We start from the raw sequence: 25,790 nt of genomic DNA, 5'->3' as shown, positions 1-25,790 counted from the left end.
AACATATGTTTATGTTTATAATAATGCATATTAACAATGCTGCACGGTGAAAACTATTAACTTTCTATTCGCTTACAGTATTGACATTTATTTTTTTATCTATTAATCCAAGTAAAGTCAATTGTTGTCATCAGTAATTGCATTTCAGTTTTTTACAGTTAGTGCAGCCTATCTTACTGCAAGAAATATAGCTGATAAAAATTCTGATAAACATGATAACTGCCTTTTAGTATATTTTATGTTTGTAATTCGTAACTTGGTAAATTAATTTTAATGTTGAATAAAATAAATATTTAATTTTACGTCGGAAATTTTATAAGAGTCATTATTGCACGATAAAATAAGCTTCATACTTAAATATCTTTATAAATATGTCATGAAAGAAACACAAGAAACATATTGCAGTATTCTTATATAACAAATAAATATTAGATATTCTAATAAATAAAAATTTAGTGATGTATATGTTCATCATATTATATTGTGTGAATCAATTATATACATGAACCAAATACAAAATCTTAATGTAATATAAATTTCATATAAATATTTATATTTATATGAATATAAATATGTATATTTAATTATATTTTATTAAACATTTATATTAAACATTTAATTATACTAGCACCACAGACGCGCGCTTCGCGCGCGCTATTTAGCTTTAACATTATGCTATTACTATTACACTATTAATTTCTTGATACACACAACTGTCAAAATATACGATGACAGCTGCAAATGAAGTAAGCGCAGCGAGAAAACCAATCAGCATCGCGGAAAAGCGGCAACAATAAATTCGACTATCGACTTAACATGCCTTTTTTTAGAAAGGATTCTATTAAATATTGTATTTTACGCATGCTATTTACTGCCTACATTAACACATGCTCTTATTAAAAATAAATAGCATAAAATTATTAATTCGTACTATTTGATATATACAAATCGGAACATTCGACATACAAATAAATCTGTTGCTTCCTGACTGGCACTGTATTGCTATCGCATGTTACAATGTAGGAAGACTTAAAGGTAAATATAATCGTTTTTCTAGTTACTACAAAGGCAAATAGATAAGAATACTTTCCTTGGAAACAATCATCCCTTTTAACAAGTAGCTTTCCTCACAAACTTTATCACTGTAGTCTCCGTTTTCCACGCAACGTTTGAATTTTTAAACGCGTGCAAGCGCAGGAGAGCTTCCGTTCTGAGTTCAACTCGCAATCAATTTTTGTCTTCGATTGTCAGTCGTGATTCATAACACGAATTACAACATGAAATAGTTAACAATATATTTCAGATTATGAAAACAGCTGCATATTTCAATATGCACCAAAATATACAATCCGGTATTTTCATTAAATATTTGAAGATTAATTATATCAAAATTTTCGCAAAATCGCTATACATATGTGTATCAAAAAATTGTATTTTTAGAAACAATGGTGCATATGTATCAAACATAGACTAATGCGATGTAAATATATGACATGCACTTTATCATTCTATTATCCTGCGTAACGTAAAAGTCGCTTTTCCTGGCATACATAATACATATTGTGACTGAGACAATATCAAGTCCGTGAAGTAGGGAGAAGCAAAGTTAGATACTATAACTTTTCTGGTTGTTATGACAGGGAAGGTTGACGGATAAAAATACACTTCTTCAGAAGCAATCCCTTCCCGATAAATTCAAGCTTTCAAGCTTCATCCACCGAGCTCACTCAAGAATTCCGAACGCACGTTATTAATTATTCGTTTGACATGACTAATCAATTGTTCGGGACGCAAGCGCATTTGCGTACCGAGTTATTCTCTGAGTAGAAGACAGCTTGCTGCGATCAGTCATCAAAAGCACGCATCTGGTCGATGTTCCGCGCGTTGTACGACGTTTTGTTATATGATAAAGCCACAACGTTACGAAGTGGTGCTCGTAAAAATATACAATAATTATTATAGAAATGTATCCAAATGAAAATTACGAAACCGATATAAAGTATACTATACAACTAAATCGCGTCATTTTCAGTCTATTGGGGATCTGGCCGGAGACAGACCCCACCTTTCTCGAAAATCTCAAGAAATTTTCGCTGATATTGGGCTGCTACTTTATTCTCGCTTGCGAGCTAATTCCGACAATCTTATACATAGTGCTAGTAGAAAAACGAGTCATCGTGAGAATGAAGCTTTTATCGTCTGTAATGTTCACGATACTTGCAGTCTTGAAATATAGCAGCCTGGTACTCAGCAAGAACCAAGTAAGAAATTGTCTGACGCGAGTGAAGGACGATTGGCAAAATGTCTCCAGCACGAGCTCTCGTAATTCCATGATTGACAAAGCCCGGACTGCGAGACGTTTACTCATTCTGTGCGGCATATTCATGTACACCTCTGGGTTGTATTATCGTACGGTCGTGCCGTTAAGCAGGGGAAAGTCCGTAAACGCTCAGAACGTCACGATCAGGCACTTGCCGACCCCAAGTTATTTTGTTCTATTCAACGGGCAAATCAGTCCCGCTTACGAAATCGTGTTCTTTATACAGTTCCTCTCCGGAATGATTAAGTACACCATCACAGTGGCGATCTGCAGTCTCGCCGCTCTGTTTGTTATGCATACATGCGGACAGCTGGAAATCCTGATGGCATTAACAGACAACATGGTAAACGAAATGGAGGAGAAACAATTGGACAGAAAGCTGGCCTTGATCGTAGAACATCAGATCAGGATGCGGAAGTAAGTCTTGCTCGGTGATATTTTTCTATTTCTATTTGATATTTATCTATATCTATTTATTCTTATTACTTCTATAAAGATGAGCATCTGCGAAATTGATTGAATTTTGCGTGATGATAGTACGTCACGTTTTAATGCGCTGTCTTTTGTGTATTATTATTAAGTTCTTTTTTTAATATGGCAGGTAAAAATTTTTTAAATTTGTGCGCGTTTCTTTATAGTTTCTTACGATTGGCGCAGAGCACTTTGGAGCATACAAGCTTGTTTGAAGTAATGGGATGTACGATAATTATATGTTTCATAGGACACCTTATTATAACGGTGCGTCGAAATAATTATGTAGTGATTATCGCTCGCACAATATTACGTTTAAAAGTCGATGCTATTTCTTTATGTTTAAAACATACGCAATTTCGCCATACATGCGAACTTTATAAACATAATTGTCGATCTTATAGGAGTGGGCAGCTCAAAATGCTGTATCTCTGTGTTCCTATGTTGTTGTACTCCTGTCAATTGGGTTCAATATTTATATATTTTGTTTCATCGGTGAACAACTTTCTGTAGAGGTATTGTATCATAAATTTATTTTGTCGATAAAATTCTTATAACGTGTTTAATAAGTAATGGGACATAAAATATCAGATATTTTTAATTTATACTTCTAAATAACTTGTTAATGAAACTAGGGAGAGAGATTAGCACTAACAGTGTGTACGTTGGATTGGTATCGTCTTCCGAATGCGAAAGCACGTTCAATGGTTTTAGTCGTAGCTATGTCGATCGTCCCGACGAAAATTAAAGCCGGGAAGTTCTTCGATCTTACTAATAAAACTTTCGGTGATGTAAGTAACGGGTTTGCTGATAAAGAATGATTAACAAAGATGTATATTATACTACAGGTCGTTAAGACGGCTGTGACATATATGAATTTTATTCGGAAAGTGATGGAGTAATAATTCGACGCCTTGCACAAAAATATCTGAACTGCTACTTTCTAGCAGACGTGGAAATGTAGCGTCGTTCGGTAGAAATATTAATAAAAGAATAAAAATATTTATTTAAAAAATAATATATAACGCAAATTTTCTCTCAACACTTACTTGGAAAAAATGAGATATTGTGTGAAATATAAATCTCCTCAAATATATTTCCCTTATAAAATAATGCATTATGTCATTATGTACATGTTTGCTTTTTATTTTTGACTTCCTGCTTGCGCCGAAAACACCTGAACGTGTGTGAAAGTTTTATACAAGCTATCACAAAATCTTTATTTTTTTGTTTTAATCTCTGAAGATGAAATAATTAAGACGGCGATATTTTTTGACAATATGTTAGACGCCTTTTGTGATTTCTGTAAAATATTGCAGCTCACGTAATCATTTATATTTTTTGTGCGATTTACCGTATCTCTTGCTCTATCTTCCATAGTAAAATATTTTATTGAATTATAAGATTACCTGATTAGCTGTCTTTGTGGCAGGATTGCTCTAGGTACTTCATCTTCGTGCCGAGCACGTAGATAAAATAAAGATATTCCTCAAAGAATTGAACGCGCGTTGTCGCTTCAAGATGATCGGTGCCTTGTGCAATTGCTGAATGGGATGCTAAAGCACACGATGTTGAGCTGTCGAAGCGATTGAATCAAAAGCTGCGTTCCGATATTCACTGCAAGTACTGAAAATCTATAGTTTACGTAACGTACACTATAGATTTTCAGTACTGGCAGTGAATATCGGAACGCAGCCAAAGGATTGCATCGAGCACATCAAGAAAAATTGGAATAAAATGAGCCTGATAAAAGATCGTAGAACAATGATGGTCAGCTCGAGGATCGGACGCAACCGTGCAATTCTTTGCATGGTTTTCGTATAGGACAGCAAATTTTTGTATCACACGATCGTGCAAATGCACGCGTGCGACGCGTACGTATGTTTATGTGTTCTCTATATCTTATAATAAACAGTAATATTATTTATTTATAATATTATTCAAAAAAGAAATATTATCTACAAAATTACCTTTTCGGAAATGATAATAAATGACGCCAAATGCACGCGCCCTTCATTATGTTAAACATTTGTACAAAAGATTTGATATGAAAAACTGACACCAACTTATAGTGGTCAATGAAATCTAATGTTACAACATTTTATACTTTTGCACACTAAATGTGAATAGATCCTTTTATCATGTGTATAAAACAATTGATAAAAAAACTGATGTCAATTAGAATCTGTAAAATTTAAATTACTGTATTTTAATATAAAAATTATTATATCATAAAAAAAAATCTTTCAAGAATTTTATAAAATTAAAACCTGACACCAATTTATAGTTTTCATAAATTTATTTTTGTTTTTTAGTTAGTCGCTCATATTCTGCCTAATTCGTTTAATTAATATTCAAAAAAAGCATTAATGATACCACCGACCGACGAATATGATAAAAATACTTTCCTTGTAAAACACTCATCCCTTTTGACAAGCATTTTTCCTCGTAAACTCTATCGCTGTAGTCTCTGTTCTCCACGGAACGTTTTAATTCTTAACGCGTTTAAACACAGGGAAGCTTTAGTTGTGAGTTCACCTCGCGATCAACTCTTTTGTCTTTGATTTTGATCATCAATTGCGTGATTCACGACGCGAGTTAAAACATTAATGTCCATTTCCACCAATGCAGATTAACTTTAATCTAGGTTCAAATTATTTTTCATTTTTTTCTAATTCTTAGAAATAGAAAAAGATAAAAAATAAGTTAAACCAAGATTACAGTTAATTTACATTTGGCAGAAATGGACATAAGTGATTAAGAATATATTTTAGATTATGATAACAGCTGCATATATTTTAATATGTACCAAAATATAATTTAATAATTTAATTAATATTTGAAGTTTATTTATCAAAATTTTAATCATATATATATATATGTAACAGTAGAATTGCATATTGTGAAACAATGATACATATGTATCAAATATAGATTAGTGTAATATAAATATATGTAGTATATAAATTTGATCATTTTATTATTCTGCATCACGTGGAATTTTTTCTGGCAAATACAATATTGTAATTAAAACAATACTAAGCCTATGAGACAGAAAGTAACGTTAGATACTATAACTTTCTTGGTTGCTATGTTAGGGAAGATAAATAAAAATACACTTTATCAGAAGCAATCCCCTCCTGACTCTTGATGATTTCATTTTTAAGCTTCATCCATTTCGCGAGCTTACATAAGAATTTCAAACGTTACTACTTATTCATTTGACATAACTAGTCAAATTAGTCTAAAATCCGCTAGAACGGGGAAATGAGCCTGGTTACGATCTGTGGAGTCTTCATGTATGAAAAGTGGCGCCTTTACCTTCCGAACAATTCTGCCATTGTCCCAGAGAAAGATCTTCACCAATCAGAATGTCACGATGAGACATTTTACCTGTCCTGGTTACTTCTTTCTATCAGCCCCATTTGCGGAGACGCTTTTTGTAATCCAGTGTCTAACAGAATTTATTACAGTTTTGGTCATGACAGGTGCATGCGGCCTCACAACGATTTTCGTGGTGCTTGCCAATTGAAAATTTTTATGGTCTTGATGAGAGGTCTCATGCAGAAACAGTTGCAAGAGGAGCGTGAAGTGGATAAGAAGTTAACTGAAATATAGTCGAGCATCAAGTACAAGTGCGTAAGTAAGTTCGCAACTTGCAAATGTTATTCGTACTCATAGTTTTAGCGCTCATACTAATCAACATATGCTTATAATAATGCATATTAACAATGCTGCACGGTGAAAACTATTAACTTTCTATTCGCTCACATTATTGACATTTATTTTTTTTATCTATTAATCCAAGTAAAGTCAATTGTTGTCATCAGTAATTGCATTTCAGTTTTATACGATTAGTGCATCCTATTTTACTGTAAGAAATATAGCTGATGAAAATTCTGGTAAACACGATAACTGCCTTTTAGTATATTATATGTTCGTAATTCGTAACTTGGTAAATTAATTTTAATGTTGAATAAATTAAATATTTAATTTTATAAGAGTCACTATTGCACGATAAAATAAGCTCTATACTTAAATATCTTTATAAATATGTCATGAAAGAAACACAAGAAACATATTGCTGTATTCTTATATAACAAATAAATATTACATATTCTAATAAATAAAAATTTAGTGACGTATATGTTCATCATATCATATTGTGTGAATCAGTTGCATACGCATGAACCAAATACAAAATCTTAATGCAATATAAATTTCACATAAATATGTATATTTAATTATATTTTATTGAACATTTTTATTAAGCAGTAATTATATTCTATTAAATATTGTATTTTACTCATGCTATTTACTGCCTACATTAACACGTGTTTTTATTAAGAATAAATGGCATATTTGTTACTTTTATCACAAGATTAAAAATTATTAATTCATACTGTTTGATATATACAAATCGGAATATTCGACATACAAATAAATCTGTTGCTTCCTGACTGGCATTGTACTGCTATTGCATGTTACAATGTAGGAAGACTTAAAGGTAAATATGATCGTTTTTCTAGTTGCTACAAAGGCAAATGGATAAAAATACTTTCCTTGGAAACAATCATCCCTTTTAACAAGTAACTTTCCTCGCAAACTTTATCGCTGTAGTCTCCGTTTTCCACGCAACATTTGAATTTTTAACGCGTGCAAACGCAGGATAGCTTCCGTTCTGGGTTTAATTCGCAATCAATTTTTGTCTTCGATTGTCAGTCGTGATTCATAACACGAATTACAACATGAAATAGTTAACAATATATTTCAGATTATGAGAAAACAGCTGCTGATTTCAATATGCACCAAAATATACAATCCGGTATTTTCATTAAATATTTGAAGATTAATTATATCAAAATTTTCGCAAAATCGCTATACATATGTGTATAAAAAATTGTATTTTTAAAAACAATGGTGCATATGTATCAAACATAGACTAATGCGATGTAAATATATGACAAGCACTTTATCATTCTATTATCCTGCGTAACGTAAAAGTCGCTTTTCCTGGCATACATAATACATATTGTGACTGAGACAATACCAAGTCCGTGAAGTAGGAAGAGTTAGATACTATAACTTTTCTGGTTTTTATGATGGGGAAGGTTGACGGATAAAAATACACTTCTTCAGAAGCAATCCCTTCCCGATAAATTCAAGCTTTCAAGCTTTATCCACCGAGCTCACTCAAGAATTCCGAACGCACGTTATTAATTATTCGTTTGACATGACTAATCAATTGTTCGGGACGCAAGCGCATTTGCGTACCGAGTTATTCTCTGAGTAGAAGACAGCTTGCTGCGATCAGTGATCAAAAGCACGCATCTGGTCAATGTTCCGCGCGTTGTACGACATTTCGTTATATGATAAAGCCACAACGTTATACGAAGTGGTGCTCGTAAAAATATACAATAATTTTATAGAAATGTATCCAAATGAAAATTACGAAACCGATATAAAGTATACTATACAACTAAATCGCGTCATTTTCAGTCTATTGGGCATCTGGCCGGAGACAGAGCCCACCTTTATCAAGAAATTTTCGCTGATATTGGGCTGCTACTTGATTCTCGCATGCGAGTTAATTCCGACAGTCTTGTACATAATGCTAATAGAAAAACGAGTCAGCGTCAGAATGAAGTTTTTATCGTCTGTAATGTTCACGATACTTGCAGTCTTGAAATATAGCAGCCTGGTACTCAGCATGAACCAAATAAGAAATTGTCTGACGCGAGTGAAGGAAGATTGGCAAAATGTCTCAACCACGAGCGCTCGTAATTCCATGATTAACAAAGCCCGGACTGCGAGACGTTTACTCATTCTGTGTGGCATATCCATGTACACCACTGGCTTGTATTATCGTACGGTCGTGCCGTTAAGCAGGGGAAAGTCCCTCAACGATCAGAACGTCACGATCAGGCACTTGCCGAACCCCAGTTATTTTGTTCTATTCAACGGGCAAATCAGTCCCGCTTACGAAATCGTGTTCTTTATACAGTTCCTCGCCGGAATGATTAAGTACACCGTCACAGTGGCAATCTGCAGTCTCGCAGCTCTGTTTGTTATGCATACATGCGGGCAGCTGGAAATACTGAAGGAATTAACAAACAACATGGTACACGAAATGGAGGAGAAACAATTGGACAGAAAGCTGGCCTTGATCGTAGAACATCAGATCAGGATGCGGAAGTAAGTCTTGCTCGGTGATTTTTTTTCTATTTCTATTTGATATTTATCTATATCTATTTATTCTTATTACTTGTAACATCAAGATGAGCGATCTGCGAAATTAATTGAATTTTGCGTGATGATAGTACGTCACGTTAATGCGCTGTCTTTTTTTGTATTATTATTAAGTTTATTTTTTAATATGAAAGGTAAAATTTTTTTTTAATTTGTGCGCTTCCCTTTATAGTTTCTTACGATTGGCGCAGAGCACATTGGAGCATACAAGCTTGTTTGAAGTAATGGGATGTACGATAATTTTATGTTTCTTAGGACACCTTACTATAACGGTGCGTCGAAATAATTATGTAGTGATTATCGCTCGCACAATATTACGTTTAAAAATCGATGCTATTTCTTTATGTTTAAAACATACGCAAATTCGCATACATGCGAACTTTATAAACATAATTGTCGATCTTATAGGAGTGGGCAGCTCAAACTACTGTATATTGGCTTTCCTATCTTACTTTTCTCCTGACAATTACGTTCAATATTTATATATTTTGTTTTATCGGTGAACAACTTTCTGTAGAGGTATTGTATCATAAATTTATTGTCGATAAAATTCTTATAACGTGTTTAATAAGTAATGGGACAAAAATATCAGATATTTTTTTCGATTTTTAATTTATACTTCTAAATAACTTGTTAATGAAACTAGGGAGAGAAATTAGCACTAACAGTGTGTACGTTGGATTGGTATCGTCTTCCGAATGCGAAAGCACGATCATTGGTTTTAGTCATAGCTATGTCGATCGTCCCGACGAAAATTAAAGCCGGGAAGTTCTTCGATCTTACTAATAAAACTTTCGGTGATGTAAGTAACGGGTTTACTAATAAAGAATGATTAAGAAAGATGTATATTATACTACAGGTCATTAAGACGGCTGTGACATATCTGAATCTTATTCGGACAGTGCTGGAGAAATAATTCGACGCCCTGCACCCCAAAATATCTGACTGCTACTTTCTAGCAGACGTGAAAATGTAGCGTCGTTCGGTAGAAATATTAATAAAAGAATAAAAATATTTAATTAAAAAATAATATATAACGCAAATTTTCTCTCAACACTTACTTGGAAAAAATGAGATATTGTGCGAAATATAAATCTCCTCAAATATATTTCTCTTATAAAATTCCTACTTGCGCCGAATACACCTGAACGTGTGTGAAAGTTTTATACAAGCTATCACAAAATCTTTATTTTTTCGTCTTAATCTCTGAAGAAGAAATAATTAATATGTTTAAGACGGCGATATTGACAATATGTTAGACGCCTTTTGTGATTTTTGTTAAATATTGCAGCTCACGTAATCATTTATATTTTTTGTGCGATTTACCGTATCTCTTGCTCTTTCTTTCATAGCAAAATATTTTATTTAATTGTAAGATTACCTGATTAGCTACAATATTTTTGTGCCAGGACTGCTCTACTTTATCTTAAATTCGTGCTCGGCACGTAGATGAAGTAAAGATATTCCTCAAAGAGTCGAACGTGCGTTGTCGCCTCAAGATGATCGGTGCCTTGTGCAATTGTTGAATGGGATGCTAAAGCACACGATGTTGAGCTGTCGAAGCGATTGAATCAAGAGCTGCGTTCCGATATTCACTGCAAGTACTGAAAATCTATAATTTACGTAACGTACACTATAGATTTTCAGTACTGGCAGTAAATATCGGAACACAGCCAAAGGATTGCATCGAGCACATCAAGAAAAATTGGAATAAAATGAGCCTGATAAAAGATTGCAGGACAATGATGGTCAGCTCGAGGATCGGACGCAACCGCGCAATCCTCTGCATGGCTTTCCTGTACGACGGCAGATTCTTGTATCGCACGAATGATCCGATAATGCGATATGATGCGATATGCATGTGATCCATGACGCGAATTACAACATGAAATAATTAAGAATATATTTCAGATTATGAAAACAGCTGCAGTATATTTCAATATGCACCAAAATACAATTCAGTATTTTCTTTATAAATATTTAAAGTTTAATTATATCAAAATTTTCGCAAAATCGCTATACATATGTGTACCAAAAAATTGTATTTTTAGAAACATATGTATCAAATATAGATTAATGCGATGTAGGCATATGTCATACATACACTTTATCATTTTATTATCCTGCGTAACGTAGAAGTTATTTTTTCTAGCAAATACAATACATATTGTGACTGAGACAATATTAAATTTACACAAAGCAGGAAGAAATGAAGTTAGATACTATAAGTTTTCTATGATAGGGAAGGTTGACGGATAAAAATACACTTCTTCGGAAGCAATTCCCTCCCGACTCTTGATAAATTCACTTTCAAACTTCATCCATTTCGAGCTTACTCAAGAATTCCGAACGCACGTTATTACTTATTCGTTTGACATGACTAATCAATTGTTCGCAACGTAAGCGCATTTGCGTACCGAGTTATCCTCTGACTGAGAGGTAACGCTCTGCGATCAGTGATGAAAAAGCACGCATCAGGTCGCGGTCCTGCGCGTTGTATGACGTTTCGTATGACAAAGCCATAACGTCACGAAGTGGTGCTCGTAAAAGTACACGACAATCACAGTAGAAATGTATCGAAATACGAATTACGAAAACGACATAAGATACACCATACAACTAAGCCGCGGTATTTTCCGTCTATTGGGCATCTGGCCGGAAACAGAGCCCTCCTTTCAAGAAAATCTCAAGAGGTTTTCGCTGATATTGAGCTGCTACTTTCTTGTTGGTTGCGAGCTAATCCCGACAATCCTGTACATACTGTTCATAGAAAAAAGAACCCGCATGAGATTAAAGCTTATATCATCCGTGATATTTGCGATACTTGCACTCATCAAGTATAGCAGCCTCTTGCTTAGCAAGAATCAAGTGAGACATTGTCTGACGCGAGTGAAGGACGATTGGCGTAATGTCGAAAGCGCGAGCGATCGTAATTCCATGATTGGTAAAGCCAGGATTGCGAGACGTTTGCTCATTCTGTGCGGCATATTCATGTACACCTCCGGTTTGTATTTTCGTACATTCGTGCCGTTAAGCAAAGGAAAGTCCGTCAACGCTCAGAACGTCACGATCAGGCACTTGCCGACCCCGAGTTATTTCGTTCTATTCAACGGGCAAATCAGTCCCGCTTACGAAATCGTGTTCTTTATACAGTTCCTCTCCGGAATGATTAAGTACACCATCACAGTGGCGATCTGCAGTCTCGCCGCTCTGTTTGTTATGCATACATGCGGGCAGCTGGAAATACTGATGGCATTAACAGACAACATGGTAAATGAAACGGAGGAAGGAGATTTGGACAAGAAGCTGAGTTTGACCGTAGAATATCAGATCAAAATACGAAAGTAAGTTTTTGCTCGTATTAGTCACACTTCTATATCTGTATCTGTTTATTCTTATTATTTGTATCAAGATAAGAATCAAGAATCTGAAAAACGATTGAATTTTGTATGAAGTTACGTCACGTTAACGCGATGTGTCTTCTTTGCTTTATTAGTAACAATAAGTTCGTCTTTAATATGGCAAATAAAGATTTTCTGACGAAAATTTGTGCGCGTTCCTTTATAGTTTCTTACGATTGGTGCAGAGCACTTTGCAGTATACAAGCTTGTTGGAAGTATTGGGATGTACGATGATTATATGTTTCTTAGGATACGATACTATCCTGGTGCGTCTAAATAATTATGTAGTGATAATAGCTGGCACAATTTTACGTCTAAATGTCTATTACTACGTTTGCGCGAGTGTTACTTTTATAATAACTTACGATAATTTACATGTTCACGCGAAGGAATTATCATATGTTACTACAGAAATAACGCTCGCGTAAACGTAGTATATATTATTTTATCACGTTTGAAGCATATTCGCTATTTCGCATACACGCGTGCTTGATAAATATAACTGTCAATCCTATAGGAATGGAAAAATCAAAATGTTATATCTATGTTCTCCTCTTTTACTCTACTTACGTCATTTGGCTTCAACATTTATATCTTTTGTTTTATTGGTGAACAACTTTCTATAGAGGTATTGTATTATAAATGTATTGTTGATAAAATGCTTATAACGTGTATAATAAGTAGTAGAGCACAAAATATATCAGACATTTTTCTTCTCGATTTTAATTTCTCACTTCTAAATAACTTATTAATAAAACTAGGGAGAGAAATTAGCATTAACAGTGTGTACATTGGCCTGGTACCATCTTCCAAATATGAAAGCACGATCATTGATATTAGTCATAGCCATATCGGTTGTCCCGATGAAACTTAGAGCCGGGAAATTCTTCGATCTTTCCATCAAAACTTTCGGTGATGTAAGTAACGTAGTAGATTTACTGGTAAAAAATGATTAACGAAAATGTGTATTATATTCTAGGTCGTTAAGACGGCTTTGACGTATTTTAATTTTATTCGGAAAATGTTGCAGTTATAATTCGGCGCTTTGCACAAAAATATCTGACTTCTATTTTCTAGTAAACGTTGAGCGTCATTCAGCAGAAATATTAATAAGAGAATAAAAATGTTGAACTAAAAAATGTTATATATAACGCAAATTTTCTCTTAAAACTTACCCTGGAAAAAGTGAGATACTTAACAAAATATAAATCTCCTCGATTCAAATATATTTTTTTTATAAACGATGCATCATATCATTATGTTGTCCGATTTTTGTTTCTGACTTCCTGTTTGCGCCGAAAACACCTGAACTTGCGTAAAAGTTTCATACGAGCTATCACAAAATCTTTATTTGTTCATCATTAGTTCATCTCTGAATAAGAAGAAACACAATTAATATGTTTAGAAGACGGCGAGATAGACAATATGTTAGATACTTCTTTCGATTTCTATTTGATAACTACAACTTGCTACTAACAATAAGAAAAGAAATTGGTATAAATTTTATATTGCGACTCCCATAATTATTTATATTCCTTATTTGATCCACCGTATCTCTTGCTTCATCTTCCACAGTAAAATATTTCATTGAACACGAAGGGATCAGCGTACTATCAAAGGATCAATACACCATGTGCGGTTTTCCTCGGCTCGCTATTTTTTCCTCGCTATTTTCTCGCTACTTTCTAAAGTCGCTAGACTTCCCGTCGCGGTGCTCCCTTCCTCGAACATCCCCAACAACTTTCGCAACCTTTCCGTGATTTACAAGAGGGGAAAAAAAGATTGCGGGTAACAATCGCCGCATCTGCCGTCAATCTCCCTCACCTCTTCCGTTCTCGTCGAAGACGCAAGCGCAGTGTCATTCACATTTTCCGCTTCATGACGGTACGTCCGATTAGTCCTTCGTCGGCGACATCAAGATCAAGTAGGTCCTCGAGTCATGCACATGAATATCCGCGATGACATCAGGCGCACCGTGCACGTTACGCGCGGTGTCTTAAACCTGATCGGCATCTGGCCGTCGCCCGATGTCTCGTCCACTGTCAAAATCGTCCAGACGAAGATGCTCAGGATCCTGTGCCAGGGCCTGCTCTACTTCATCTTCGTGCCGGGCATATTAAAGATGTTCCTCAAGGAGTCGAACGCGCGTCGTCGCCTCAAGATGATCGGTCCCATGTGCAACTGCTTGATGGCGGTGCTAAAGCACGCGATGTTGATCTGCCGAAGCGATCGAATCAAGGATTGCATCGAGCACATCGAGGAGGACTGGACTAAGACGAGTCTGGCGGAGGACCGCAGGATCATGATGGGCAACTCGAGGATCGGACGCAACCTCGCGATCTTCTGCGTGGCCTTCGTGTACGGCAGCGGATTCTCGTATCGCACGATCGTGCCGTTATCGCGCGGAGTCATCGTCACGCCGCAGAACGTGACGATTAGGCCGATGGGATTCGCTGGTTACTACGTATTCATCGACCCGCAGAAGACTCCGGCTTACGAGATTATCTTCTCGATTCAGTTTCTCTCCGGATTCGTGCAGTACTCGGTGACCAGCGGAGCCTGCAGTCTGGCAGCTCTTCTGGTGTTACACGCCTGTGGCCAGTTAAAAATTCTTATTGCCAGAATGGAGAATCTCACGCAGGCCGAATACTTCTCTGATAAGAAAGCCAACGTGGAACTGGCGGCCGTCGTGAGACAGCATATCAGAATTAAAAGGTAACATTATTATGCCGATCGCATTGTGTGTGGGGGGAAAATTACACAATTGCCGTTTTACACATATAAAGAAAAAATTATTAAAAATGAGATGTTATTATATTAATGCCATTCAGCTTTTTAAGCAAGGTAGAAGAAATTTTACAATACGTATGTTTGGTGGAAGTAGTCGGGTGCACGCTCATCTTGTGTCTTCTTGGATATTATATAATAATGGTATGCGATATAATTGATAAGCTTATAATATAAATCAAGAATATGTACACGGAGAGAATGTTTCGTTATATTTTACCGTTAAATTGACTACAAACTTGGGACAACTTAGGAACCAAGGAATTTTTGAAATATGCAAAAGACATTTTACAAACAACGTAATAAAAATCACCAAGCAGATTGGTAATTTTTTAAAAATTATTGAAATTTTACTATACATTTTAGTAAAATTAATCCAACATATTTTACTGTAATAAATATTAATATTTTTTATCATAATAAATATTAATCAGAACAGCTCGCATATAATTCTTCGCAATACATGTTGTCCCACAACTACCAGATTTTCAGGATAAATTCTAAGAGAAAATTCTCTCTGTGTATTAAAGGAGATTAATTAATAGAAGATATTTTGATGTTTGTTCTACAGGAATGGGAAAATAACGATGCGGTGTCCATGCTAACATATACCATACTTCTTTTAACATTCATCTTTAATATCTTAATACTGTGCTTCATCGGTGAGCTTCTCACGGATCAGGTATTGATCGATAAATTGTTACTTGATCAGATTGATCAAGAATTATTTATTTGTTACGTAATCGTATATATAGAACATGAAGATGTACATTACCTTCTGTACTCTCGACTGGTATCGAATCCCGCATAAGACCGCGCGCGGTCTCGTTTTGATAATCGCGATGTCTAGCATTCCCGTAAAAATCACAGCCGGAAAATTTATGGATCTATCTCTCAATAGTTTTGGCGCCGTAAGTGTGCTTCACATACTTCCATCTCGTTCGCTTAAAATGCCAGAAAAAAATTCAATGATTTTCTAGATATATAGTAATTCGAAACGATAAATCGTCATTAAATATACAATTGTGTATTTTTTAGATTATGCGAACATCGGTCGCGTATCTAAATATATTGCGTACAACCAGCATTTAAAAGATGCAATTCGTTAGATGAAAGAAATAAATATCATCTGTAGAAAATCGTGCAGGATATTGAAATCTACGGATTTCAGTGTAATGTATATAGCACCATTAGTATGGTAGATCAACGCAAGCATGAAAATTTCTGAATTCCTTTATCATTATATTCATTTTTTATTACACACATATGTTGAAAGCAAAACGTATGATCTTCATATATTTTTATATTCATTGTTGTGTCACGCATGTAACTTGGCATTAAACAAATTTTCGTATCTCTGATGCAAAGGGTTATTTAACTGCGAGGGTAATGTATGCGTTAACATTTTACTTACGTGACATTCTGCTTACGCATCACAAATAACATACGGCACAAATTACAGCTGACTTTACCCTTTCTGGTTCGTAAATTTAAATTTTACAAAGTCGTATGCCACGCGTCGCACGGCGATTCTTCTCTTTGTCCGTCAACGTTGCGTTTATCCGACAGTTTGACACGTAAAATTCGCCAACCCCTTGCGTGTAACCCGGCATTATGCGCAGACGTTTTATGCACGCAAGCGCGCTGTACACTCTACTCTTACCACAAAAAAAAACCACCTGTCAATATATACACCTACCCAGTCATGCTCGAGTTTCTGGTCCCGCCTGACCATCTGTCAGTCGTGAACCCGAAATGCGGGAACGGAATTAACGGAAATTCATAGTGCTCGGGAAAGAACGGTACAAGCGCAAAATTCGTGGTCCAGAATTCAATCGCGTGTTAAATTTGAACTTAATAAAAGAAACATTAAATAAAGCTAATCATGGAAGGCTCGTCGAAGACGAACCGGCACGAAAACGATTTCAATTACGCCGTGCAAGTGACTCGCGTTATCCTGCGAATGATCGGCACGTGGCCGATTCCCAGTTACGCTTCCAACGTGGAAAGAATCGCGACCCGCTTGCAAAACGTCATTTGCTACTTTCTGTTCGCGTTCATCATCGTGCCGGGTCTCCTGCGGGTATTCCTGAAGGAACACGAGTTCAAACGTAAAGTCAGATTGCTCGCGCCGATCCTAAATTGTTGGATGGGTTGCATGAAGTACAGCCTGCTTATATACCACGCGAGAGAGATTCAATCTTGCGTGAAGCAGGCATGGCAGGATTGGAATGACGCGATCGATTGGAACGATCGGCAAGCGATGCTGTCTAAAGCGAAGGTAGGCCGGAAGTTCGCGATCTTTTCTGCCGTCTTTATGTACGTCGGTGGACTGTCTTACCGCACTCTCGTGCCGCTCTCAAAGGGTCGCATGCTCACGCCGATGAACGTCACGGTGAGAGCGTTGGCCTGCCCGAGCTATTTTGTGAAATTCGACGGAGAGGTTTCGCCAGCATACGAGATCGTCTTCACTCTACAGTTCTTCGCAGGATTGATCACGTATTCGGCAAGGGTTGGCGCGGCCGGATTGGCTGCGTTTTTCATCATGCACGTTTGCGGACAACTGAGCGTTTTAATCAACAAGCTGCAACGTCTCAATGACATGCCGCAGCCCGATGATCGAGCTATCGCGATATTGCTAGCTGATATCGTGGAGCATCAGATAAAAATAAAACAGTAAGTCTACAAAGATAAAGGGAAAGATATTTATGTAAATAAGACATTTCTTATTAATTTTAGTAAGGTCGAATAATTACGAAACGGAATTGATATAATGAAATTAGCATGTTATTATTGTACAATGTGTAGCTGTTGTATATATTCTTTCATATTATGCTTATCAGGAAAAATACAACAGATTAAAATTACAAATTGTAAAGTGAAATAACGAACTATTACACTAGTCGGCAAAGTTAAATTTTTTTAATAACATGAATGAAATAGGATGTCTCTAATTCGTACGTAGTAAATATGAAAAAGACAACAAAAAGTTCGTAACACGTAACACTTTTATATTATCGATATACAATTTATGTAATTTCAAAGATCGAGATTTTTTACGTATTGTATAAAGCATGTTAGTCCCATTATTACATTTTAATTTTCTGCTCTTGGATTACAAAAAAGCAATCTCATGTACAAAAAATTACGATACAAGCAAATAAATTTTATATATTGTATTTTATTTATTATAATAAAAATGAATAAGTCCGTATACATTAATAATAGTAAAGTATTCAACCACTTTGAAGTCAGCAACTCAAAGAAACACATTAAAGAAAAAAACTGAGTTTAATTATTAATTTTTTATTGTCATATTGTCATATAATTAGAATATTAAATATTTTATTTAAAAAAAATAAATGTGTTTAGCCGTGTTAGAAAAACCTTGTTAATTAGTGTAATTATTATGATTATGATATAAGACAAATACTAGACAATTATTATTTTGACACTTTATTAAATACATTCTAATATGACATAATGCTGTAAACACAAAATTGCACAAATGTTACAATTACGACATAGATATATCGTTCGTTTACAGTTTCCTGAAACAAGTAGAAGAAACTATGCGATATGTATGGTTAGTGGAAATAATGGGCTCTGCTATACTCTTATGCCTTTCGGGATACTACATTATTATGGTAAAAACGACGAACAATTTTCGCGCGGCCTTTATTCATGATTAATAATTTAATTTAAGTAGATTGAGTTCAATTAATTCTAGCATAGAATTAAAACAGTGATGGTATTTGTCGCAAATCATTTCACAAGTATATTACAATTGTTTTAACTTTATAGGAATGGGAGAATAGTAACTCGACAGCTATGTTAACTATGTCTGTGATGCTTACGTCATTCACTTTCTCCATTTTTACTAATTGCTACGTCGGTCAACGGTTGACAGATCAGGTAGCAAGTGACAAAATGCTTGCTGTGAAAATTAGACAGCAACGCGTTCATGACCATTGCCCATAAAATATACTTAATTAATTATGACAGAGCATCAAGTTTGGGTTAATGACGTCCACGACGAGTTGGCATCGTCTTAAGTACAAAAGGGCTCGTACTTTAATCCTGATAATGGCAATTTCCAATATTCCGGCAAAAATCTCGGCAGGCAGAATTGTAGAAATGTCCCTACCTACATTCAGTAACGTAAGTATAGAAGCTTGTCACATTTTCATTTACCAGTAGAAAATTATTTATCTATTTCGTTATTTCATAGATTGTTAAAACATCGATGGCATACTTTAATCTGCTCCGAAAATTCACATAATTGTGATGAAATAATTATCATAATGATATAGTATCCGTTTATAAATCTGTAATTAATACTATCTGACTGAATATTATTGGACTAAATGAATAAGATAATCAATTCTTCTTATTTTAATCTTAATCTTTCCTTTTATCTTTCATGAATATAAAAATATTTCATAAGAAATCAGGAAAAGTTAAACAGCACCTTTTCAGCATATTTTACATTTGCTTACAATTTTTAATTTTAAAATTAGTTATAGCAAAAGATTCAATATGTTGAGTTAATTAACAATTCGCGAACTTCTGTTCAATATAACTCACGATCTACGATGACCTAACGCAAGGTAAACGTCCTTTCGGCTAAAGGCCGTCTCGTGTGAATCGATCCCATCCTATAATTATCTCGTACCGGCAAAAAATTGCGCGCACACAACAATTTGTACCAAACTTTTCACCGTGCTGCGACAGAGGCACCGCGGGGTAACGGAGACGATTCACGCAGACGCGAGAGCGTGCATAATGCAAACTGGCAGGTTTCGTCGTACTTTTATCTGTCAGTTGCAATCGTGCGATCGCCTCGCAAACAAGTGAGAGGGAGAGATTCGGGTTTTCCCCCCGGCTCGCGTCCATATGCATGCCATGATCGAACGAACGGATTTACGGAATTCCAACTATGAGTTGGACATTAGATACACCGTGCAGGTCCACAGATTGATTCTGGGACTGATTGGCATATGGCCGAACCTGGAGAAACCTCCGAAACTGACGCGATTTCTCAGAGGACTCGTTAGGACCGCGTGCTGCTTCCTGCTATCCTTCAATCTGATACCGTGGATGCTGTACATGTTTCTAATCATGGATACGTTCAAGAGCCGACTCAGAATGACGGGCGCGCTCTGCTTCTACAGCATGGTACCTGCCATGTACTGCACGCTGATGTTACGGGAAGATCGTATCAAGGAATGCATGAGACATATGCAAGAAGACTGGCGAAACGTACAGGACACGAACGATCGCAGAATCATGTTGGACAAAGCCAAGGCCGGGCGATTCATTCTCATTTGCACCACGCTGTTCCTCTTCATCAGCGGCTTCACTTACCGTCTGATTCAGCCCATAGCCCGCGGCAAGATCGTGATCGGGAATGTAACGATCAGACCGCTGGTGCAGGGTAACTACTTTATCTTCTTCGATCCGCAGCTGAGTCCCGCTTACGAGATCGTGTTTTCGATGCATTTGGTGACCGGCATCGTCATATACGTTGTGAAAACCAGCGTCTGCGGGATCACCGCGTTGTTCACCATGCACGCTTGCGGACAGCTCAAGATGTTGGCCGTTTGGTTGGAGAATTTGGCGAACGAGGATCAATGGTCGAAAGATCGCGTCGTTGCGCTGAGATTGGCGGCGATTGTTGTGCATCACGTGAGGATACGTAAGTAAGTAGCTGAAGTTGTTACGTATTTCCCGTTAGGGCCAAAGCACATATGACAGTCGTAGTCATGGACGTAAGTAACGCACAAGCTTTGGCGTATCCTGATCTGTCAGGTCGGGGATTACGACCGTCGTATATTGCTATGCCATGTTATGTGCTTTGGCCCTTACTTTCAAATTTCTTTCTAGGTTTGTAATTTAACTCTGATATATGAATATTTTACATTGAAGTATTAACAATTTTGTGTGGTGCTCCTTGGGATCGATTAAGTTTCTATTTATTGAATATTAAATTCAGAAAGGCTCTCTGCGAATTTACTCCTTGAATTATCTTATACAATAAGCTTTATATAATGCCCTTATATAATAAGCCTTACACGATGAAAGATTTTATCAATAAAAATATTAATTTGAAAAAAGTTTTTAACATACAATACTGGAAATTATAATTACATAATTTCAAATTTTAGATTTTTACATCAGATACAAAACGTTGTAGGAGAAATGTGTTTTATCGAAATTATTGGTAGTACTTTGGTACTGTGTCTCTTAGGATATTACGTGATTACGGTATGCACACAACAGCGATGCATCATATTTATAACATTTTATATCTATTTTCATGCAATCTACGTGCAGAATTTTCGTAGTTGCTCTGAGATTTTCAAATAAAATAATATTTTAGGGATGGGAACGAAATGATGCACTATCCTTTATGACATATGCCATAATGCTCGTATCCTTTACTTTTAATATTTTTATATTATGTTATATTGGGGAAGTTCTAAGTAGTCAGGTAAGATACATAGATAACAGAATTAAATGTTCAAATGCAAAAATACTGTTAACCGGAAAAGTACATAAAAATAAAGTACTTTAAAATAATAAGTAACAAATAATGAAATAATACATTTAAAGGAAAGTTATTAATTTTTGATAATAAGATGCTAATATACATGAACTTGTTGCACATTACATAACAGGGGAGTAAGGTAAACACAACTTGCTGCACGATCGATTGGTATTGCCTGCCTAGTAAAGAAGCTCGTTGTCTTGTCCTAGTAATCGCCATGGCCAGATATCCTACGAAGCTCACGGCGGGTAAAGTAATCGATCTTTCATTCAGCAGCTTCGGTGCCGTAAGCAATTTTGTCTGTACATTTCACCCACAATATAGTAGTAACGAAGAAAAGTTTCCGTAGTATATAGAAGTTTATAAGATTACATATATAATTAAAATTTAACCTTTCAGAATTATTTTATTAATATAGTATTTTATTAATATAGTATTATTCCGATAATCGGTTTTCCTTTAAAAATGCGGATAAATTTACATGCATATATATGTATATAACGTTTTATGCAAATAAATTTTATTTAATTTTCAGGTTATTAGAACTGCGATGGCGTATTTAAACTTATTGCGGACAGTTACTTTATAACTGTGTGAATATTACATTGTATATATGAATATACAGTGTGTATAAAAAACTTTATTACAATATGCAAAATAGGTATTTGTAACTGGAAATCTTAAATGGGCATCCATACTAATTTGATTTCGTCTTTATTCTTCAGAGATTATTACCATCCCAAAAACTCTAACATTATTCCATTTATAACAAAATTAATCAACTTTCAATTATTGATGAAAGACATTATTAATAAAATATACATGTTATATGTATACACTGGCGGATCCTAAAGGAGGTTTGGAGATTAAAACCCTCCCCTTTCCAAATAAATAAAATCAGTGTTGCTAGAAATTTTGCTATTAAAAAATCTACGAAAAAAACGAATACAACAAATATTTAAAAAAGTAAAATTGGGATTAGAAGTTTCACTACGTCCTCGTCTCGCTGCTTCTGTAGTAAAAGCTAAGCGTGACAACAAGAAAAATATCAAACCAAATAATTTTGCCGAATTTCCCTCTCTCATTATCGACATAAGGATCTGCTAGTGCATGTATAATATATAGAATAATATTTGAATATTATTTTTTACAATTGATACCATTACAAACCATTTCTTGGCATAGTTCTTTTTCCACGAGAAATATACTTGTCTGTCCGTCAGACATATTGCAAAGACTAAACCGCACATTCGTCAGTTTGCGTATAACGCTTCTTCTTTTTTCACGATTTTTTAAAACGCAGGACTTCTACAACCAATTAAAATTTAACAGCGCTTTCATCTTCTTCTTCATGGCCGTGATGAAGTACTGCGTCCAGCTTCTGCGCGAGGACACAAGTGTGTCAATTACATCGAGAGACTGGAGGGACGTGAAATACATGAAAGAGAGGAAGATCATGATGGAGAACACAAATTTCGGCTGTTAGCTAGTGGTTGTCTGTAGCGTCTTCATGTACGGCAGCGTTATATGCTCTATTTCGTGGCGATACATTAACTCGCACGAAAATTGTTTAAGAGGATGGCAATCTTACCTATTTCGGTAGCCGAGTATAGCTTGGCAGTCTTCTTCGTGATGCATGCTTGCGGACAGTTACAAAATGCTCATATCCTGGATAATTTATCTAGTTGACGGTTGAAAAGGCATCAACGATATTCGTCGATGCACCGACCGATAAATAGATAAGAATACTTTCCTTACAAAACAATTATCCCCTTTGCAAGCAATTTTCCTCGCAAACTCTATCGCCGTAGTAGTCTCTGTTCTCCACGCAACGTTTGAATTCTTAACGCGTGCAAACGCAGGAGAGCGTTTATTATCATTTTAACTTGCGATCAACTCTTGTCTTCGATCATCAATTGTGATTCACGATACGAGTTAAGACATTAAGTGATTAAGAATATATTTTAGATTACAGCAAACGGTTGCATATTTCATATTTCAATATACATCAAAACATTTTTACAGGAGTGAGAAAATAACGCCGCGGTGACCATGCTAATGTATATTATACTTCTTTTAACATTCATCGTTAATATCTTCATACTGTGTTTCATCAGTAAACTTTTCACGGATCAAGTATTGATCGATAACTGTTACTTAATCAAAACGGTAAGAATTATTTATTTGTTGTATTGTATATAGAACACGAAGATGTACATTACCTTCTGCACGCTCGACTGGTATGGAATTCCGCACAAGACTGCTCACGATCTTTTTTTGATAATTATAATCGCGACGTCTAGCATTCCCATTAAATTCACTGCCAAAAAATATATGGACCTCTCTCAATAGTTTTGGCGCCGTCAGTGTGCTCCACATATTTCTATCTTCGTTTAAAATGCTAAAACAAAAAAAATAATGATCTTCTAGTCACTCGAAACAATGATTCGTCATTAAATATGAAATTATGTATTTTTTAGATTGTGCGAACATTTGAATATATTGCGCACAACCAGTACATTTAAAGCTGCGATTAGTTAGATGTTGGATAAATAAAATAAATTTCATATATGGAAAATTATGGATATTGAAATCTATGAATTTTAATTAAATGTATTACATAATAGCACCATTAGTACGATAGATCAACGCAAGCATAAAAATTTCTGAATTCTTTTATATTGTACCCCTACGTTGAAAGCGAAATGTATAATTTTTATATATTTTTATATTCACATCATTGTTATGTCACGCATGTGTGTGCGTGTAACTTAGTATTAAACAACAAACAAATGCTCGCATCTCTGTAATGGGTTTTTCAACTGTGAGAGTAATGTACGTGTTAACATTTTAATCACATGCGACATTCTGCTTACACACCGCAAACGATATGCGGCACAAATTACACAGATGACGTTACCCTTTCTGGTTCGTAAATTTAAAATTTACAAAATATAATCGTATAATTTCACGCACAGTAATTTTTCTTTGTACCCGTCAACGTTGCATTTATCCAGACACGTAATTTTTGCCAACCCTTTTGGGTACAACCCCAATATTATGCGCAGACGTCTTGTGCACGCAAGCGCGCCACATACTCTACATTTACTGCAAAAAGAAGACCACCCATTATCATATACATTTGCCCAGTTATATCCGAACTGATGGCCCCTCATGACCATTTGTCAGCCATAAACTCAAAATTGCAGAAACGCTATTAACCGAATTAAACGCTATTAAACGTAGAATCAGATTGCTTGCGTCGCTCCTAAATTGTTGGATGGGTTGCATGAAGTATAACTCGCTCATGTACCACAGGAGAGATTCAATCTTGCGTGAAGCAGGCGTGGCAGGATTGGAGTGACACGATTGATTGAAACTTCTTATTTTAATCTTAATTTTCTCTTTCATATGAAAACATTTCATAAGAAATCAGAGGAAGTTAAACAGCAACTTTTCGGCTGTTTACATAATCTACATTTACCTAAGAGTCTGAATTTTTAAGATTAGTTACCGCGAGAGATTCATTATGACTCAATTAACAATTCGCGTATCACTGTTCAACTCACGATGACCTAACGCAAGGTAGACGTACTTTGCTAAGGGTCGTCTCGTGTGAATCGATCCCATCCTGTAATTATCTCGTATCAGCAAAAAATTGCACGCACATAACTTTTGTACTAAACTTCTAACTGTACTGCGACCGAACCGCGGTGACGGAGGAGATTCACGTAGACCCGAGAACGTATATGATACAAACCGGCAGGATTCATTGTATTTTTTTATCTGTCAGTTGCAATCTGCAAGTTGCGACTGCAAACAAGTGAAAGGATTTTCCTCCGACTCATCCATATGCATGCCGTGATCGAATGAACGGATTTATGGAATTCCAACTATGGAGAATGACTTTATCTTCTTCGATTCACAGCTGAGTCCCGCTTACGAGATCGTGTTTTCGATGCATTTGGTGACTGGCATCGTCATTGTGATAACCAGCGTCTGTGGGATCACC

The 25,790-nt window shown here is 35.7% G+C and overlaps 5 protein-coding genes and 1 long non-coding RNA gene across 6 annotated transcripts in view; 5 read left to right on the top strand and 1 right to left on the bottom strand.

Annotated features, from left to right (window-relative positions):
• The first annotated feature begins 1,823 nt into the window (after window positions 1–1,823).
• Window positions 1,824–3,923, top strand: LOC139770315 (odorant receptor 4-like). Its single transcript, XM_071702215.1, has 5 exons — window positions 1,824–2,737; window positions 2,959–3,058; window positions 3,196–3,306; window positions 3,427–3,582; window positions 3,640–3,923. The coding sequence occupies exons 1-5, from the start codon at window positions 1,965–1,967 to the stop codon at window positions 3,691–3,693; spliced, it is 1,194 nt and encodes a 397-aa protein (XP_071558316.1). The 5' UTR covers window positions 1,824–1,964; the 3' UTR covers window positions 3,694–3,923.
• Window positions 3,924–8,079: 4,156 nt separating this feature from the next.
• Window positions 8,080–10,083, top strand: LOC139770309 (odorant receptor 82a-like). The gene is made up of 5 exons (XM_071702203.1): window positions 8,080–8,986; window positions 9,213–9,312; window positions 9,449–9,559; window positions 9,687–9,842; window positions 9,900–10,083. Exons 1-5 carry the CDS (start codon window positions 8,130–8,132, stop codon window positions 9,954–9,956), a joined length of 1,281 nt encoding a protein of 426 aa, XP_071558304.1. The 5' UTR covers window positions 8,080–8,129; the 3' UTR covers window positions 9,957–10,083.
• Window positions 10,084–11,514: 1,431 nt separating this feature from the next.
• Window positions 11,515–13,761, top strand: LOC139770304 (odorant receptor 4-like). The gene is made up of 5 exons (XM_071702188.1): window positions 11,515–12,384; window positions 12,608–12,707; window positions 12,959–13,069; window positions 13,203–13,358; window positions 13,421–13,761. Exons 1-5 carry the CDS (start codon window positions 11,612–11,614, stop codon window positions 13,475–13,477), a joined length of 1,197 nt encoding a protein of 398 aa, XP_071558289.1. The 5' UTR covers window positions 11,515–11,611; the 3' UTR covers window positions 13,478–13,761.
• Window positions 13,762–14,380: 619 nt separating this feature from the next.
• On the top strand, window positions 14,381–16,471 carry LOC139770157 (odorant receptor 10-like). Its single transcript, XM_071701920.1, has 5 exons — window positions 14,381–15,156; window positions 15,273–15,372; window positions 15,800–15,910; window positions 15,984–16,139; window positions 16,267–16,471. Exons 1-5 carry the CDS (start codon window positions 14,381–14,383, stop codon window positions 16,318–16,320), a joined length of 1,197 nt encoding a protein of 398 aa, XP_071558021.1. The 3' UTR covers window positions 16,321–16,471.
• A 462-nt stretch (window positions 16,472–16,933) lies between these two features.
• LOC139770151 (uncharacterized) lies at window positions 16,934–22,479 on the top strand. Its single transcript, XM_071701907.1, has 10 exons — window positions 16,934–16,972; window positions 17,108–17,904; window positions 18,776–18,875; window positions 19,033–19,143; window positions 19,234–19,405; window positions 20,150–20,930; window positions 21,396–21,495; window positions 21,611–21,721; window positions 21,909–22,064; window positions 22,314–22,479. The coding sequence occupies exons 1-10, from the start codon at window positions 16,934–16,936 to the stop codon at window positions 22,365–22,367; spliced, it is 2,421 nt and encodes an 806-aa protein (XP_071558008.1). The 3' UTR covers window positions 22,368–22,479.
• A 1,242-nt stretch (window positions 22,480–23,721) lies between these two features.
• Window positions 23,722–25,790, bottom strand: part of LOC139772484 (uncharacterized) — a 62,431-nt gene continuing 60,362 nt past the window's right edge. The window contains exon 3 of the long non-coding RNA XR_011718134.1: window positions 23,722–24,179. This is a non-coding gene — a long non-coding RNA (uncharacterized lncRNA). The remainder of the gene's footprint in view (window positions 24,180–25,790) is intronic.

The sequence above is a fragment of the Temnothorax nylanderi genome, unplaced genomic scaffold, assembly GCF_030848795.1.
Source record: "Temnothorax nylanderi isolate EJ_2023f unplaced genomic scaffold, tnyl_v1.0 TNYL_tig0003_pilon, whole genome shotgun sequence".
NCBI classification, from domain to species: Eukaryota; Metazoa; Arthropoda; class Insecta; order Hymenoptera; family Formicidae; genus Temnothorax; species Temnothorax nylanderi.
The sequence above is the reverse complement of the archived record's forward strand: the minus strand, read 5'-3'. Positions and strand labels throughout refer to the sequence as shown.

Coding starts and splice junctions, on each gene's coding strand:
- LOC139770315 (XM_071702215.1), top strand. CDS start 1,965: ATGTATCCAAATGAAAATTACGAAACCGATATAAAGTATACTATACAA. Junction 3,059..3,195: donor TAGGACACCTTATTATAACG/GTGCGTCGAAAT, acceptor TCGATCTTATAG/GAGTGGGCAGCTCAAAATGC. Junction 3,307..3,426: donor GTGAACAACTTTCTGTAGAG/GTATTGTATCAT, acceptor TAATGAAACTAG/GGAGAGAGATTAGCACTAAC.
- LOC139770157 (XM_071701920.1), top strand. CDS start 14,381: ATGCACATGAATATCCGCGATGACATCAGGCGCACCGTGCACGTTACG. Junction 15,911..15,983: donor GTGAGCTTCTCACGGATCAG/GTATTGATCGAT, acceptor TCGTATATATAG/AACATGAAGATGTACATTAC. Junction 16,140..16,266: donor CTCTCAATAGTTTTGGCGCC/GTAAGTGTGCTT, acceptor TGTATTTTTTAG/ATTATGCGAACATCGGTCGC.
- LOC139770304 (XM_071702188.1), top strand. CDS start 11,612: ATGTATCGAAATACGAATTACGAAAACGACATAAGATACACCATACAA. Junction 13,070..13,202: donor GTGAACAACTTTCTATAGAG/GTATTGTATTAT, acceptor TAATAAAACTAG/GGAGAGAAATTAGCATTAAC. Junction 13,359..13,420: donor CCATCAAAACTTTCGGTGAT/GTAAGTAACGTA, acceptor ATTATATTCTAG/GTCGTTAAGACGGCTTTGAC.
- LOC139770151 (XM_071701907.1), top strand. CDS start 16,934: ATGCTCGAGTTTCTGGTCCCGCCTGACCATCTGTCAGTC. Junction 18,876..19,032: donor CGGGATACTACATTATTATG/GTAAAAACGACG, acceptor TTAACTTTATAG/GAATGGGAGAATAGTAACTC. Junction 22,065..22,313: donor CATTCAGCAGCTTCGGTGCC/GTAAGCAATTTT, acceptor TTTAATTTTCAG/GTTATTAGAACTGCGATGGC.
- LOC139770309 (XM_071702203.1), top strand. CDS start 8,130: ATGTTCCGCGCGTTGTACGACATTTCGTTATATGATAAAGCCACAACG. Junction 8,987..9,212: donor CATCAGATCAGGATGCGGAA/GTAAGTCTTGCT, acceptor TTCCCTTTATAG/TTTCTTACGATTGGCGCAGA. Junction 9,560..9,686: donor GTGAACAACTTTCTGTAGAG/GTATTGTATCAT, acceptor TAATGAAACTAG/GGAGAGAAATTAGCACTAAC.